Source organism: Antechinus flavipes, chromosome 2 (assembly GCF_016432865.1).
Source record: "Antechinus flavipes isolate AdamAnt ecotype Samford, QLD, Australia chromosome 2, AdamAnt_v2, whole genome shotgun sequence".
NCBI lineage: Eukaryota > Metazoa > Chordata > Mammalia > Dasyuromorphia > Dasyuridae > Antechinus > Antechinus flavipes.
Genome location: NC_067399.1, coordinates 236,044,363 through 236,062,015, shown reverse-complemented (window position 1 = coordinate 236,062,015; position 17,653 = coordinate 236,044,363). Strand labels below are relative to the sequence as shown.

Sequence of the window (17,653 nt, the reverse complement as noted above, 5' to 3'; positions counted from 1 at the left end):
CCGAGTTTACACTAAACCAAAAACTTTTGGGTTTGGGTTTTGATTTTTTTCCTGATTCGCGGGCCAGAATTCTTTCCTTCACCCTTCTGACCATTTCCAAACCGACAGGAAACGACAGAGAGGCAATCGAGGAAAAGATTTCTTCCACCAGCTGTCTCCACCCCTGCCCCCTACCCCAGACAATCCACATTCACTTGTCTTTTTAATCCTTGAAAGCATATTTCGAAATCAAAGCCAGATCATCCACAGGATTACTTATTTTTATAAATTAGGCACTTTATTGAATATCAATAAATTGTGTGTATATAATTATAAAAATGTTTCATCAGTACAAAATGTGGCATAAAAATATAAATACCAGTGTACCTTTGAAATGTAAACATCTTCTGAGTATGTGAAAAAAAAAAAAATAACAGGCAGAGATGCCTATTTGGTGCACCTGTCTGGCACCATAAATAGCTGAGGACACACCTGTCAGTGGGCCAGGCCCTGCACAGCCCCCTTATTGTATGGCTTGACAAGTGCTTACTATTAGTCACAGTTCTCTTGAAAAGCAGTTAAGAGTCATATTAACAGGTGCTCCAGCTCAAAACTACCCTAGAAATAGGGATTCAACTTGAAATGGCTCCTCAAGCTTCCTGGGGAGGTTGTCAACTGCCCTGGTATCCCAAGGGTCCATCTTTGTGGCCGGCCAGGTTACACCTTAGACCACGCAGCGGCTTCCTCCAGAAAGGAGCAGACAGACACCCCCCCACCCCGGAACCTTCTGAGAAAGGTTCACCGGGCCGCCCCGCCCCCCGTGGCTTTTTTGTCCTTCATCTTGGTGGAAGGGGTGGGGTGTTGAAATTTGTAGGATTCTGAATAGGAATAGTGACCAGCAGACTTGGCTTAAAAGCACCAAAAGAAGAAAAAGGAAAAAAAAAAATCACTCCCCCCCTCCACTTCCCCCTCCTCGGGGAAGGAGGGGCCGACAACACCCCCGTGGGACTGACTGTAAGCGACATTTCAGACACCAGCTGCAACTGTCACGGTTCAAATTGTAAACTACAGTCAGGAAATGCCGGAACGGCCTTTAAAAAAAAAGAAAAAAAAAGGCAAAGTCCAAAAGGGGGTGGGGGAGGGTTCGGTGAAAATCGTCACCAGCTCCTTTCATTAAGATCTGAAGCAGCAAGTTGGGGAGGGGGAGGTTGGAGGGAGGGGGAGGTTGGGAGGGAGAGGGGATTTTGCTCCACAGCTGGAGTTAACACAGAGGGAGCTATTTCCTATAGAAACCTGTTTTTTTTCCCCTTGAAAATCATAATGGCAAATATTCACTTGGCTCCTTCGGACCCGGGAAGGGTTCCCGGCAGGGGAATCCCGGCGGCAGCGGGCACCTTCTGCTCGGGACCGCCCTCGATCCGCAGTCTTTAGCGGGAGCCTGAACAGCCCGTCTCCTCGTGCTTGTGGAGCAGGGACATTCGGGAGAAAGTCCGGGAGCAGCTTTTACACTGGTACTTCTTGACGTCCGAGTGGGTCTGCAGGTGGGCCCGGAGGTTGGAGCGGTCGGCAAAGGCGCGGCTGCAGTGCGTGCAGGAGAAGGGCTTCTCCCCTGCGGAGAGACGGGCAGGGTGAGAGTCGGCAGCGGCCCCTCCCCCCAAGCCTTCCCGGGACGTCCCAGCCCCCCCTTCGCCGGGGCCCAGATAACCTCGCATGACCACTAAGCCCAGGAATCCCAGCTATTGTGCCTCTCTGCACTATCTTTAAGACATTAGAGAAACACTGATTAAACTCGGAGCTTGGTTTTCCAGGACTGAGGGCTGGGAGGGGCTCGGGGACCCATCCAGGCCACAAAGAATGTGCCCGGATGTCGGAGACCCCGAGTTCCAGGCCCACTTCTGGGGCCGGGTCACAGCCTCTGGAGCCCAGTTTCCTCATCCACTGAAAGGAGAGAGCGTGGAAACAGATGGCGAGGAAGGCCCCACTACCTCGGGGAGTCGCACAGAGAAGGGAAGGGAGGTGTCCAAGCACAGAGGCAATGAATGGGAGAGCCAGAGAGGAAATGGAGAGTTCTGACCTCACATCCTGGGCCTCTGCACTGGGGCACCCCACCCGCTGGAGGTGGCCCCTCTCGCCTTTACTAAGTTACCAGAGGCCTTTCCCCTCCTGCTTAAAATGGGCACTTCCTAAATCTCAAAGTTCTCTAGAAAATGTATTGTCCATCATCAGAGAAACATAAAACAAGTGAAAGCCAGTGAAAAGTCTTGTAACCCAAAGAGGGTTTAAACTAGCCACCAAAGGAGGGGCAGCCATGATTTGGTGATAAGAGCCCGTGAGATTCTGTCCTGAGTTCAAGTTACTCCACCTGCTACTTTAAGCCCATCATCATCATCACTTGCTTAGACTATAATGACCTCCTTAATTGGTTTCCTTTGCCCAAAGTCTTGATCCCTTCTAATCTTTTACAAAGTACTTACTCGACCAAAGAACTGTAAGCTTTACACCTTCAAGGAGAAGATTCTACTAGGATAAAAATCTAACACTGCCCTTCCTATGGTACTCAAAAACTTTTAGTGGCTCCCTTTGACCCTTGAGATAAAAATACAGACTCCTAGCTCTTTGCCTTAGTACATTTTTGTGTTTTTTTTCCCTGGCCCTCCTTTGAGGGTCATTATCCTCATTCATTGCCAGATCAAGTGCCACCTCCCGTCTCAAAAACCTCTCCTAATCACCTTCATCAGAAGGTGTTCTCCTTATGAAAGATTCTGGAGTACTTTGTTTTGATTGTTTCCTTTGCCCCATCCCAACCCTGCTTTGAATTATACAGGTCTTTGTATATAAGTGCTTATCTTATCCCTTCACACCCCAGTAAAATGTGATTTCTATGCTATCCAATGCCAAATAAAGTGACTTGCACCCAAATTTTGTTGAATGAATGAATCCTAACAGAGCTGCTAACTTGAATTGATCAGACTCCAAGACTTTCCATCTCAGGAAAATGAAAGGGTTGGACTAAAAGATCTTTAAGGTCTCTTCTAGTTCTAAATTTTATAGGAGTATGGAATTTTCCAGGAATTAGGAGGGGATATAACTAGAATGAGAGAATATCTGGAGAGCCATAATAACAATCCAAGTGGCTCTTTTATAGTTGCCATGGACTTTCCTAAGCAAAATTCATTCTGAAAGACCTAAAAAAAAAAAAAAAGCCGCTTTTTTGGGGGAGAGGGAGGGAAGGAGAACCTTTTTGAGGCCTTCCAGCCTTATGCCCCAGTGGACTGTCTCCGCCTCTCTACCAACTTCCTTCAGACATCTTTATACCATGCTAAGCAAGTGTGAAATCAGCACCGGCAAGGCTGCCCCAGCCCTGTATTGGAGTATAAAGGCAGGGGAAGCCTGCATTGTATATGTGATACTTCTTGGATTAAAAGGGGAAGGCACCCTGGGCCCAGCAGCTGCCCGGCCCACAGTAACAGGTGCACAGACATTGCTCCATCACAGCACCTGCTCACCCTTCCTTCCACCAGCCCTCTCTGTTTCCCCCCCAAACACACACCCTCCTAAAGCTGCCATTAAAGGAGACAATGAAAATCAAGGTTTGAAACTGGGCATTTCAACAGCAGCTTTTGCAGTAAGATTTTTGGCTTCTAGCTTGCATTAATGTTTGTATACACATGTATATATGTATACATACACACTAACATATATACTCATGCATACAGACATCCACGTATAGGAGAAATCTGGGGGATGAATAGGCTCCATCAGAACTGACAGGCAGTGAGCAGGGGGCTTAGATTCTTTCCCAAGATACTTAATAGGATAGGGGGCCTTCTGAAGCCATCTGGTCCAACTGCCTCATTTTACAAGTTGAGGAATCTTGAGTCCCAGAGAAAGGAAAATTATTTATCCAAGGTCACTCTGCTACTAGATTTACAGATGCAATATCGGATTTGTATCCCAGATCAAGCAGCTCTTTCCCCTTCCCCAAGTGGGCCGATGCTGGAATGGGTGAGGCCTCTTTGCATATAAAAGCCCTAGTGAGGGGGATGGGTGAGAGAAGGGAGAAGCTGGAACAATGAGGGGAAACTTCCTGGTCTGGGCCTTGCACCTATACCGGAGTTTGGGCCAGGTGGCTAACAACTCAGTCTCCCTAAAAGAGCTCTCTCCCAATCCAAACCCCATTTTCCCATTTGGTTGGGATGGGAAGAGAATGTGGTTACCCAAAGGAGGTTTCTCCCAGAGCAAAATGGCAAATTAATCGATGATGCAATGAGACAATATCTCCCTAGCCACCAGCATGAAATTCAGTACACACTAAGTACTTCATAAGTGTTTGTTGTTGCTAACAATATCAAGCCTATTTTCAATAGCCTCTCTTCTCTCTAGGTACTTTAGCACAATGTTCTCTCAGAAGACCTGGATACTAGTCACATTACTAAAATCTGTCGTGATTGAATGAATGAATCAATGAGCATAATTGACTTAGGCATTAAGTTTCATGACCTTAGGCAAGCCATCCCCCACCCCATACACATTAATAGGGCTAACATCACCTGTTCCACTGGTAACAGCATGAAACTTGCCCCATATGTAAAAATTAAAAATGGAGTTATTAATGGATCTCTAAGAGTCCTCCTATTCCCAAGAATCTGGTTGTGTTTCAAGACTATCTGAAATCCTATAACCCAAAACATGCGTGTGAAGGAGAAGAATATGGGACTATATGGATCACTCACCTGTGTGGGTTCTGATGTGACCCTGCAACAGCCAGGGCCGGGAGAAGGCCTTCCCACAGATCTTGCAGACACAGGGAAGGGTATGGCTTCGGATGTGCATTTTGAGAGCACCGAGGCTCACATACTCCTTCTCACACACCTTGCAGATGAAGGACTTCCTAGGCTGGGTGTCTTCACTGTGCTGGAGCGGCTGGTGTTTGGAGGGACTAGGCAAAGTGGTGTAGGATTCAGGGCATTGGTCACAGGAGAACTTCTCTGTCTCCTCTTCTAAGGAGACTGGGCTTGGGGGATCCGATCCCTTGCCACTGTCATAATCATCACTGGACAGAGAAGTCAGGTCCAGGGCCTTGGGCTCTTCTGGGGGTCCAGGAGCAGCCACTGGCATGGGAGTAAAGAAGCTAGAGAGCAGCCCACTATCCCAGACCAGGGGAGGATAACATATTGCTGGACTGAGGACCTCTGGTGCTGGAATTGCCAACATCGGATAGGATTGGTCATACAAGTGGGGAGACACAATCACTGCAAGTGTGAGAAAGAAGAGGGTTAGACAGGACACATCCTCCCCAAATTAAAGGACCTTTCCTTCCAGATCTAGTTCCCATCTCTCTAGCTCTTCGCTGTCCTAGACTTCTCTTAAATGATCCTTCCCCCATAGGCTGAATGATACACTAGCTACAAAAATTTCAGGGAACCCATTGCCACTTGGTATTTTGGCAAAAACAAAAACCAACCCCCCCCAAAAAAAAGCCCTAATAACTCCAAACTCTCCTACTCCCAAGGCCCTTTTTCCCATTCCCAAATCACTCATCCCGCCCGGATCCAGAGCTCATTCAGCTGTGCCCCACTAGATTCAGGAGTTCCCGGGGGTTGGTCCTTCCTCCTCCCCAACCTCGCCCATTCCGTCTACCTAAGGTTGGTCCTATTCCTCTCCCACTGGCCACCGCAGCTGGGCTCTTACCTGTCTGACTCTCCAGTTCGCTGTAGTTGGGTTTCTTGCTGGTGGAGAAATGCTTTTTGACTAGAAAAGAACGAGGCATGGTGATTCCGGGGCTGGGGCTCGATCGCTGACCGCTGCGTCTGGGAGACGGCGCTGGAAACTCAAGCTACTCCGCTCTCGCACGCCAGTCTGAAATTGCCAGCCCCGGGAACTTCCTAATAAAGGGGATCTGAGCCCGGAGTGGCAGGAGGAGGGACCGCCCCACCCACTTGTCACCTCTAGGCCAATCAGCAACCGAGTCATCCCCAGGCCCCGCCCTCAGAGCCTCAGAGGCAGGTGATCAGTTGGGACTTTCAAGGGTCCGCGTGGCTCCTGACTCAACACCGGTCCTATAACCCGGGCCACATCCCAGCCTCTAACCAGACTGGACCTTGCGTGGTGGAACAGGTGCTCAATGAAAGCTTGGTTCTCTTAGTGCTCGTTCTTGGGGTAAAACTGCCTTCCGAGTTCACAAGTTTCCTGCGGGCCGGGACACGTGGCGGCTGTCTCTTCTCCCTCCTCCTCCCACCCCCAGCCGGCAACCTCTCTAGCACCTGAGGCCGGCAGGTGTAGGCGGAGGAAGGATGCGTGGGCCAGTTCTGCCCCGGGGTGTGGGAGGGGCGACTAGTCCGACTCGCACCTTCTGGGGGCTTCTTTTATCCCATAAACTGACTGCTAGGGACTCAGATCCGTGACCTAATTAAATATTGCAGCGGGAGCCGGCGGGAGTCCAGAAAAGTCCTCGCTGCCTTGCGTGGAGCCAGAGTTTAATTTTCAACGATTCGGGTGCGCCCTCTGGCGATTCTAGCTCAAGCCCGGGCGACTTCTTCGTTCTATTCGGCTTTTATTATAGCGCTTTGTTTTACAAAACACTTCCAGTGCAATTGCCGTAGTAAACAGTAAAAGTATGATGACTCCTTTTTACAGACGAAGAAACGAATATTCAGAGAAGTCAAAGTACAAGCTCCAGGTCACACAGCTAGTAAGTGTTAGGGCGGGGATACAAAGTCAGAGGCCCGGACTTCCAAGTCCAGGGAGCTTTCCCCCGACTCAAGTGAGTCATTACAATTCCATCCCTCCCTCAATCCACAGGGACCCCCCTCTCCTAGCCCTGGGGACTGACACCTGAAATTCCGGCTTCTGCTCTTAGCACCTCCTTAATTGGGCCTTTGATCTTCTCCGGGAGGGGAAGGAGAAAGGGGGGCCCAGAAGGTGGCAGGAAACTTTCCTTCCCCTCACCTCCCCACCCCCCTTACCTAAACACAAGCACACAGCACCCAGAATCTGAATGCTAAAGTCGAAGCTGGAAGGACCCTTGGAACATAGAGTCCCAGCCCCTCTGATAGTTATGGACGTGGGATAGAACAACCAGAAGCCGAGAATGGAAGTAACTTGTCCTAAGTCATGCATTTAGCCCCAATAACACGTTACGCTTGTATACTAATTGTTCAGGTGGGGAGCGCATCATATAGCGGAATAGTGAAAAGTGAAACAGGAGACTGACTGGGTTCAGAGTCTTAACTCTGACTCTTGCTTTCCTATGACTCCAGGGAAGTCACTTTCCTACCCCGTAAACGGAGATGATGATAATTGCCCTCCTTAAGAGTCAAGGGCTGCTGGGAGGGGATAACCTTAAAGGGCTATCAAAATGTGAGCGTTTCGTTTCCTATAGCCCCCTCACGTTTACAATGGTCTTTCTCACATCTGGTCTTCATCTTCACCACACACCGAGGAAGCCCGCAAGGAAGGATACACACATCCCATTCCCCACCCCACCCCCACCCCCTAGGGGAAGAAACAGGCTCAGAGAAATATCTAAAGGGAGTCCAAACTGGGAAGCGTACACTTCGAACTCTAAAGCCAAAGAGGTTTTTTGAGCTAACCTACCACGTCTTACTTGCGGAGGTTCGGGGGAGGGCACGGGTGACCTGATTAAGCAGGTCCTCTAACTGGGAAGTTAGACCAGATGACCTCCAAGGTCCTTTCCAGATTCCAAGAGTCTAAAATTCTAGGTTCTATAAGCTCGGGATTCACTGGATGGCCGTGAGGCGTGGGGGGAGTGGAGGAAATGAGTGGCAATTGTCCGGTGTCCCACACCCAGAAACAAGGCAGGTGCCAAACCGAGATTTCTCCAAACCCAGAGCAAGACTCCCTCTCACGTACTTCGCAGAAGTTTTCAGCGTCCTGGAAAGAGCAATCTGAGATTTGAAATCAGACCAAGTTGGTTCCGCTGCCGTTCGCATACACACACCCCACACCCCACACCCCACACATCCCAAGCCAAGTAACCTGAAAGGGCTCTTAGATGATCGATCAATCTCCGTCTTTTACAGAGGAAAGAGAGCTAGCAAGTAGCAAGGGTGGGATAACGTAACGAATAATTCATAATAATAATGTAATGGCTATGAATGGGCACTTGTAGAGTTCGGTAGCTTGAGGTATATTAACTATAATTAAATTATAAGCACTAGAACAAAATTTTATTCAGAATCCACACACATCCCCTTAAGATAACACTAAAGTTCCTTCCTTTTTAACCTATATATTTTTGGACAAACGACTCATGATAGTCCTATATAAATGTGAGAGGCTACTACTACTCCCTGTGTGATCTTGGCCAAGTGCTTCCCCAATCCCTGACCCCAATACCCTGTAAATTTTTTAGCTTAGAAAGGATCTTTTTGATCATCTCGAATATATTGGGGGGAGAGGGGAAGATGGATACTCAGAAAGAAAAATGATATTCCTAGAGCCACACAGGTGGGTGAGTGGGTGTGGGTAAAGTCTTTAATGCTTTCTACTATATTTCAGGTGGTGGGTCAGATTTCAAAGACTATCCTGTCCTTGGGATTACAAATGAGTTGTAAAGTCAGCACACCTCAAATTATCTGATAACTCTGAAAGAGTTCATTTATTAGTGCTTCCCTATCCCATTCTGGTCACTTACTAGCTGGGTGATCTTTAGCAAGTTGTTCAGCTTCTCTGGGCCTCAATTTACTCCTTTGCAAAAAGAGAAGGTTGGACTGGATGTTTTTGGAAGAGCCCTTTGGGATCCAGATCCATGAGCCCCTAATTAGTAGAACTCAGGTGTTACCAAATGTTAGGTGTAAATTCAAACTCTTTTAAAAACTAGCTGCGAGTACCCCCACACCCTCCTGGCTAACACTCCACCTTAGGAGCTCTTTGAAGTCTGGAACAGGAGATTCTCTTTTGATTGAATCATTGAAAAACCAATTATCTCCCCAAATGCTCTGAAGTTCACAAGACCTAGATCTAGGGAGTGGACAGCTTGTAAAGTAACCTTAGGGGCTGATAAGATTAGATACCTGAGCAAAAAGCTTAAGCCCCTTCGGTCTTTTGATTGAATACTTGTAAAGTAGCCCCTAACAAAGGACCTAGTTCACAACTTCCTGGGAAAAAGGAAAGGGCCATTTGACTTTCTTTCAAGGTGAATCCACTAGAGGGGGCGGGTCATTTGTCGTGGATGTCCAAGGACAGGAAATGAATTACTTCCCAGAGCTGGGGGAGGAGAAGGAGTCCAGCCACTAATTTTTAAGTTCTGACCTTGGTCCAATCTAGGCATATGTCAGTTCTTCCAACAACAATACGCTCCTGGAGCATCCTGAGAACCTAGTGGTCAAGGAGGCAGGTGTCTTTTAAGATAGGATCAGACTACCACCCAATCTCTACATATGGGATGGCTAAACATTCTCAGTAATGCTGTATTGCCCTCTGCTGGTTTTTCGGTATTCAACACCTTCAGGTCCTAAAATTAAAAAAAAAAAAATCAATAAAACATGTTTTATTTTATATACATGTTTTCTTGAAGTATTTTATGCCACTTATATTTCTCAATATGTCCCTCTTCCTTTCTATTTCCTAAGTCAAGCACTTATTAAGTACTTAGAAAATAGTTGGAAAAAATAAAAATAAAAAAAAGAAACATGATCTTCCTGAGTTCAAATTTGACTGGAGACACTTATCTACTAGTTCTGTGACCCCGGTCAAGTCACTATATCTGTTTGCCTCAGTTTCCTCGTCTGTAAAATGAGCTGGAAAAAGAAATGGCAAACCACTTCAGTATCTCTGCCAAGAAAATCCCAAATGGGGGTCACCACTAAAAACAACTGAACAACAACAAAGTAGTTGAGAATTACATACAAAGAAAAGTCTCTGTCCCCAAGAAACTGACATTCTAAAGGGAAAGATAAAAGGAAGATGAAAAGTGACTGGGGTTAGGAGGTGAGATACTACTATTCCCCCATGGTAAAGACCAGAGAGGTAAGAGGAGCTAGGAGAGGAGTGGGAAAGTAAGCAAGACTGGGCAGAGCACTTCCTCAAAATGGAGATTGTGGAAAGAAATTCACCCATCAGAGAGAGAACTGTTAAGGCAGAGAGATCTTGCAGAGTGAGAAGGCTGCTGAGAAATGATGGTGAGGTCTAAAGAATCAGGATGGGAACTTAAAAAGGAGAACCATAACTTATAACAAAGAATAAAAAAGTGGAAAACAATTCTTCAGCATAACTGAGATGGGAAGAAATTGATATTATGTGGGGTATCTTAGACCTATAGTCTCCCACCCCTACAAAGAAATGTCTTCTCATATCTCTTCTTTGGGGTCAAGCTTGTTCATTATAAATTCACAGCATTCAGTTTTTATTATAAAATATTCATCTGAAAGAGACATAGAGACAGAGTGTGAGTCTGGGGAGTTTACTCTCAATCTCTATTATCTTACTTGTAAAATGAAAAAAAAAAAAAAACCAGAATAGATTCCCTCCAACACTTCATTTTAATCTGACATTTTATGATATAAGATGCTTTCCAATTTTTGATTCCATGAGTTTCTCCACTGGAAGTCACTCCTCTAATTTTCATTTTTCATTTGAGATCCTTTCTAGGTCTCCTAGTCTGGTCATGCTTACCTGTCCCGGAAGAAAGATACATCATTGCAGTGCTCCTTCCACCTATCTGCCTGCTGGGAAGGACTGAAAAGCTAAACATACCTTTTATAGACAACCTGCCAAAATTTGCTTCATATGGATACCTCCTCTCCACCTTCCAGGTATTTAATACTGCCTAACCCTTAGGGATGTTAAAAATCTACCTGAATTCATTTTTTTCCTCAGTTTTCTTTTTATTTATTTAATATTATCCCCCAGTTACATTTAAAATAAAACTTTTTTACATTTGTTGTGTTTTTTTTTTTTTTTTTAACATTTTTGAGTTCTGGGTTCTCTTTCTTACTCCCACCCACACCTTCCACACATAGAACCAGCAGTCAAGCAAATGGAGAAATATTGAATACTATGGATAAATTCATTTATCTTGGAATATACTTTCCAGGGATATCCACATAGATGATGAGATTGAGATACACATTGCCAGAGCCAACTCAGTATTTGAAAAATAGCAAAGTAGGAGAGAGAAGAGGTATTAGATTGCCCATCAAAATGAAATTCTACAGAGGGATTGTGCTGACCTCATTGTTGTATGTTTATGAAACCTGTACAATCTACCACTGCCAGACCTGGAAATGAATCACCTCCATTTGATTTGGTTTAGGAAGATTCTGAAGATCATCTGGTAAGATAAGGTACCAGACACTGAGATCACTTCTTGAACTAAACTGCCAAGCATTTCAACTCTGCTGCAAAAAGTGCAACTCCAATGGGCTGGCCGTGTTGTGGGAATGCCGAATGTACATTTGGAGAACTCATACAAGGCAGGCACTCACATGGTAGTCAGAAGAAGCAACATAAGCACACTCTCAAGGTCTCTCTGAAGAAATTTGGAATAACTTGCATGACATAGGAGACACTGGCAAAGGATCATTCACTACCTCATGGCATCCCAACATCCAAAAAGCTCTGTAGTCTAAGCGAAGCAGAATTGCAGTAGCTCCAAAGAAACTTGAGATGTACAAATTTAAAGCCATCTCCAATCTTAATGTTTTTGTGGGCTACTTGTACCTGACCTGTGGTAGAGTGATCTGAGTTCATATGGGTCTGATTAGCCAAACTTGGATATACTGTACCTTGACTCCAACATAGTGATGTTGTTTTGGTCCTTTTCAGGAAGAAAGACAACAACCGAACAACCAGCCATTTACCATCCAATCAAGATTCTGGTAGCTGTTATCTACTGACATCCCAGACACTCCCCTTCTTTCCTCAATAAATTCAATACCTGATAGTTTTTTCTTCCTCCTGCCCTCATACTAGGGGACTTTCAACATATGCAATCATATTCCTTTATACACTCTCCCAAAAGTCTTGGTATATTGTCTCATTTTTGCAATTTTCTTTGATGAAATTATCCATAGTTTATATGATGTTTAGTTTGTTAACCTTTAGGATTAAATGATTTAGTCTCTACTTGTTTGAATTGTATCTTTAAATGTTTATTATTAATTTTTTTTTGTATTTTGGTCTTTAAAAGGTGTATTTGATATTTTTGTTTTTCTCCATTTGTTTATGAGGTTTTTATGCACTAGTACAGTCAATTTTTAAAGATACCCTACAAAGTTGAGAAATATGTATGTGTATTCCTTTTTTTTTCCCATTCAGTAATTATCAGAGTTCAATCATATCTAATTTTCTAAAATCCTCTTTAGATATTTAGTTTCTCATTCATCTTTTTGTTAATTTTGTCTGAGTCTGAAATGAGCACATTAAGATCCACAACTGTTATAAGTTTTCTATTTTTCCTTGCAATTTAATTAACCTTTGTTTCAAGACCTTAGATCCAAAGTCATTCAGTTTATATATGAAGTATTAATATTATTTCATTATCTATGTAGCTTTAAGCAAAGTTTTCCTGCTTGTGTCTTTTAATCGTGCTATTTTCATATTGTCTGAAATAATAATTGCTACTCCTTTTTTGAATCCTGATGCATAATTGACCCACACTTAACACTATATAGCAAGATAAGGTCGAAATGGGTTCATGATTTAGACATAAAGAGTGATATTATAATCAAATTAGAAGAACAAAGGATAGTTTCTCTCTCAGATCTGTGGAGATGGAAAGAATTTGTGGCCAAAGAACAATTGGAGTTCATTATTGAACACAAAATAAATAATTTTGATTATATTAAGTTAAAAAGTTTTTGTTCAAACAAAGCTAATGGAGACAAGATTAGAAGGGAAATAATAAACTGGGAAAACATTTTTACATTCAAAGGTTCTGATAAAGGCCTAATTTCTAAAATATAAAGAGAATTGAGTCCAATTCAAGCCATTCTCCAATTGATAAATGGACATGAACAGATATGAACCGACAATTTTCAGATGAAGAAATTGAAACTATCTCCAGTTTTATGAAAAGGTGTTCTAAATCACGATTGGTCAGAGAAGTGCAAATTAGACAACTCTGAGGTATCACTACACACCTCTCAGATTGACTAAAATAACAGGAAAAGATAATGACAAATGTTGGCGGAGTGTGGGACACTGATACATTGTTGGTGGAGTTGTGAACTGATCCAACCATTGTGGAGAGCAATTTGGAATGATGCCCAAAGGGCTATCAAACTGTTCATATTCTTTGATCCAGCAGGGTTCCTACTGGGCTTGTATTCCAAAGAGATCTTAAAGGAGAGAAAAGTACCCAAATGTATAAAAATGTTTGTGGCAGCCCTTTTTGTAATGGCAAGAAACTATAAACTGAGTGGATGCCCATCAATTGGACAATGGCTGAATAAATTGTGGTATATGAATGTTATGGAATATCATTTTTCTGTAAGAAATGACTAGTAGGATGATTTCAGAGAGGCCTGGAGAGACTTACAGGAACTGATGTAAAGTGAAATGAGCAGAACCAGATCATTGTATATGGCAACAAAACGATTATATGATGATCAATTCTGATGGCATGGTTCTTTTCAATAATGAGGTGATTCAGGCCAGTTCCAATGATCTTGTGATGAAGAGATCCATCTGCACCCAGAAAGAGATCTATGGGAACTGAGTGTGGATCACAACATAGCATTTTCACTTATTTTGTTGTTGTTTGCACTTTATTTTCTTTCCCATTTTTTTCTTTTGATCTGATTTTTATTGTGCAAGATAACTGTATAAATATGTGTGCATATATTGGATTTTACATACATTTTTACCATATTTAATATATATTGGATTACTTGCCATTGAGGGGAGGAGGTGGAGGGAAGGTGTGGGGGGAATTGGAACACAAGGTTTTGCAAGGATCAATGTTGAAAAATTATCTATGCATATGTTTTGAAAATAAAAGCTTTAATAAAAAAAATTCTGAGACATAATAAATTTTTCCATATGCCATCATGCCTGAGTGAACCTTTATGTTTTAAGTGTTTTTCTTATGAACAACTTACTGTTGAATTCTACTTTCAAATCCATTTTGATGCTTTCCATCATTTATAGGTACATTGATCCCATTTATATTCACAATTATGTGTATATTTCACTTTATCAATTATTTATTTTTGTATATTTCACTCTATCCTCGTATATTTTTTCTTTCCTCCTTTTTACAAAGAAGGGAATTATTCTGTGTCATGTCCAGTGATTTAGGCTCCAGGGTTAAAACTCAATGAGGAATCCATAGTTCATGAAATGCAATAAAAATCAACTTTTCAACAGTAAGAAATTAGAAGAACATAACTTTCAAGGCTAAAAGGGGTATATAAGATGTAACTCCTCTCTTCCTCCACAGTTCCCAGGTCAAAAACTCAGGAAACCATTCCTCATAAATAATAGAAGTTCAACCTCCCCTATAGACTAGGCTGAGATGTATCAAATGTTCAAGGAGGATTAACAACTCTGGTATAAGGGCTTGCCTTTAATCCTTTAAAGATCTGCTTATCTACCTTTGGTGAGTGGCACTTAGGTCTCACCTGTGGCTCCAAGAAGCTATAGCAAAAGTAATGGCCACATTCAGTAAAGACCATCTCAGCAAATGGGCTAAATCAGGTTAAGGGTAATTAATAGGTCTCAAAATCATCAGTGAATTAAGGGACAATCTACCCCAAGAATGTGAAGATCTGTTCTCAGAAAAATGGGTGGCTGAGAACAATTTGTTCCAAAGATTATGAAGTCTGCTAAAGCAAGTGCTATGTTGGCTAGAGCTTGGTCAGACAACAAAGATACCAAGGTCATCCACCATCCCAGGCTATTGCCAATCATCTTGACTTCTGTCTTGCCAGTAGACTTGAAAGACTCTGGAAGAGAGAAGGAGGAGGATGACTTTCTGAAACTCTCAGTTAAATCCATTTCTCAAAGGAGTTAAGACATCACTTTGTGATGTCTTTGGTCCTCTTCTAAAACAACATATATACATATATGTATATATATAAACTTATTAGTCACATTACTTGTGTAATTCAAAATTGCTTTTCAAGGTGGTTGTATTGACAGATCCACAAACAATTCTCTAGATTATCTATTTTCCTGTAACCCCTCCAAAATTGACCATTCTATGTTTTGTCATTTTTGCCAATTTATTAGGTGTAAGATAAAATCTCAAGGTTGTTTTAATTTTCAATTATTTTGTTCTTAGTTATTTAGACTATTATTTTATGTTTGCTTTGTTTTAACATGTTTTTATTTATATTTACTGTTTCTTATAATATCATCATCTCACTCCTATGATAAACAGTAATTTTCAGAAAGGAAAACAAAAGTTAGCACAACTGACCAATATACGGAAAAAAGTCTTTAAACATGTGCAATGTATAACACCTGTGGACTCCCCACCTCCAAGAAGGGATAGATTAGGGATATCTTTTCATATCTCCTCATATGTAAGTCTTACTTGGTCTGTATAATTGTGTTGTAGTTACTTTTGATTTCTTTGGTGTATCATTGTTTTTTCACTTACCTTATTGTAATATATATTGTTTTCTTGACTGTTTATGTTTTCCATTATATTCATTTAATTCCATTATATTCCATTATATTTACAATTTGTTTAGCCATTCCCCAACTGGTGAGCATCTGCTTTATTTCCAAGTCTTTAACTATTGTAGAAAATGCTGTTATATTTTGGCAAATATGGAGACTTTTTTCTTGTTAATGGCTTCCTTGGGGTATAAGCTTAGTAATGGAGTTTCTGGTTGAAAACATATGGACATTCTAATTACTTTATTTACATAATTTCTAATTTCTTTCCAAAATGATGTACCATTTCAAAGTTCCATCAACAATGTGTTAATGTACCACAACCCCTCCAATATTATTGCCATTTTTTGGTCATTTTTGCCAAATTATAAGGTGTGAGGTGAAACCCTCAGGACTGTTTTAATCTGCATTTCTCTTAATATTAGTGATTTGGAGCATTTTTTCAAATGATTGTGAATACTTTAGAGTTTTTTTGAAAAATGTTCATATCTGTTCACAATTTATCTATTATTAGCTAATGGCTATTAGTCTCTATTTATTTATTTAGGAAACCAAACAGGATCCTAACAGAGAAATCGGACACATTGTATATGGTTCTTAGTAGTTTGCTACCCTGGGGCAGCTAGGTGGTGTAGCGGATAGAGTACCAGCCTTGAAGTCAGGAGGACCTGAGTTCTAATGTGACCTCCGACACTTAACACTTCCTAGCTGTGAGACCCTGGGCAAGTTACTTAGCTTCAATTGCCTCAGGGGAAAAAAAATAGTTTGCTATTCTTTTGAGAGCAGTTTGACCATTTTACCTATGGGGGAGAGGGAGGGAGTGTCTGTGTGTGTGTAATGCCAAACTTGTCAGAAATTTTTCCAATTGCTTTTCTTTTTATTATAGAAGTGTTCATTTTGAAGTTTTCAGCTTCAGGTAGTCAAAGTTCTTATTTTACATTTTATAATTGAATCTACCCTTTTTGGAGGTAAGAATATATCTATAAATATACATGAAAGGTATGATTTGCTTCTCCTAATTACTTTCTACTAAGATCTTTAATATTAAGGCCATGTATCCCTTTAGAATGGATTATGAATTATGGTTTAAGATGTTGATTCAAGGTTAATTTCTGCCAGACTGCTTCTTAGTTTTCCAAGCAGTTTTTATTAAATAGGAAATCATTTCCTAATTCATTAGGAAATTCTGATTGATTGAAAACTCCATTGTTTCTGATTCTCTTTTCTTTAGTACATTTTCCATTTATCTTTTTCTCCATTTTTTCAAACATCAAATGCTTTTTCACTACTCAAACTATAGTTTGAGTTCCAGAAGTGCTATTCATTCTCCATCCCTATCTCTTTTCAACATTTCCCTAGATATTCTACATCTTTTATTTTTTCACACAAATTTTATAATTTTACAAGTTCTATAAGATATTTTTTCTTTTCTTTTCTTTTTTTAATTTAAATAACTTTTTATTGACAGAACCCATACCAGGGTAATTTTTTACAGCATTATCCCTTGCACTCACTTCTGTTCCGATTTTTCCCCTCCCTTCCTCCCTCCACCCCCTCCCCCAGATGGCAAGCAGTCCTTTACATGTTGAATAGGTTACAGTATATCCTAGATACAATATATGTGTGCAGAACCGAACAGTTTTCTTGTTACACAGGGAGAATTGGATTCAGAAGGTATAAATAACCTGAGAAGAAAAACAAAAATGCAGTTTATATTCATTTCCCAGTGTTCTTTCTTTGGATGTAGCTGCTTCTGTATAAGACATTTTCTTGATAATTTTATTGGTTTGACATCAAAACTGTAAATTAGTTTTGGTAATATTTTTATTATATTGGCCTAGTGTAGCTTGAATATTCCTCTAGCTATTTAAGTTGTTCTTTATGTCTTTAAGGAACACTCTATCATTGAACTTAGATAAAAATTTTGCATGATTTGATAGATTTATCCCCTGATATTTTATGTATTTTATACTTATGTAAAATGAGATTTCCTTTTCTATTATTGCTCTTGCGTTTTTTTTTTAATTATATAGAAATGCTTAAGATTTATTTTATAGCCTGAGACTTTGCTAAGCTAATGTTTGTT

At 41.5% G+C, this 17,653-nt stretch overlaps 2 protein-coding genes and 1 long non-coding RNA gene across 3 annotated transcripts in view; 1 reads left to right on the top strand and 2 right to left on the bottom strand.

Moving 5' to 3' along the window:
* Window positions 1–255: 255 nt before the first annotated feature.
* Window positions 256–5,835, bottom strand: SNAI1 (snail family transcriptional repressor 1). The gene is made up of 3 exons (XM_051976570.1): window positions 5,671–5,835; window positions 4,713–5,231; window positions 256–1,588 (listed from the first exon to the last, which is right to left on the bottom strand). The coding sequence occupies exons 1-3, from the start codon at window positions 5,747–5,749 to the stop codon at window positions 1,407–1,409; spliced, it is 780 nt and encodes a 259-aa protein (XP_051832530.1). The 5' UTR covers window positions 5,750–5,835; the 3' UTR covers window positions 256–1,406.
* Window positions 5,836–5,985: 150 nt separating this feature from the next.
* Window positions 5,986–12,284, top strand: LOC127548904 (uncharacterized). Its single transcript, XR_007950481.1, has 3 exons — window positions 5,986–6,096; window positions 10,591–10,754; window positions 11,767–12,284. It is a non-coding gene; the product is annotated as an uncharacterized LOC127548904 (long non-coding RNA).
* The window catches only part of RNF114 (ring finger protein 114), a 36,860-nt gene continuing 27,331 nt past the window's right edge, over window positions 8,125–17,653 (bottom strand). Inside the window, exon 6 of the mRNA XM_051976572.1 lies at window positions 8,125–9,454. Within this exon, the coding sequence (XP_051832532.1) occupies window positions 9,356–9,454 (99 nt within the window). The 3' untranslated portion in view covers window positions 8,125–9,355. The remainder of the gene's footprint in view (window positions 9,455–17,653) is intronic.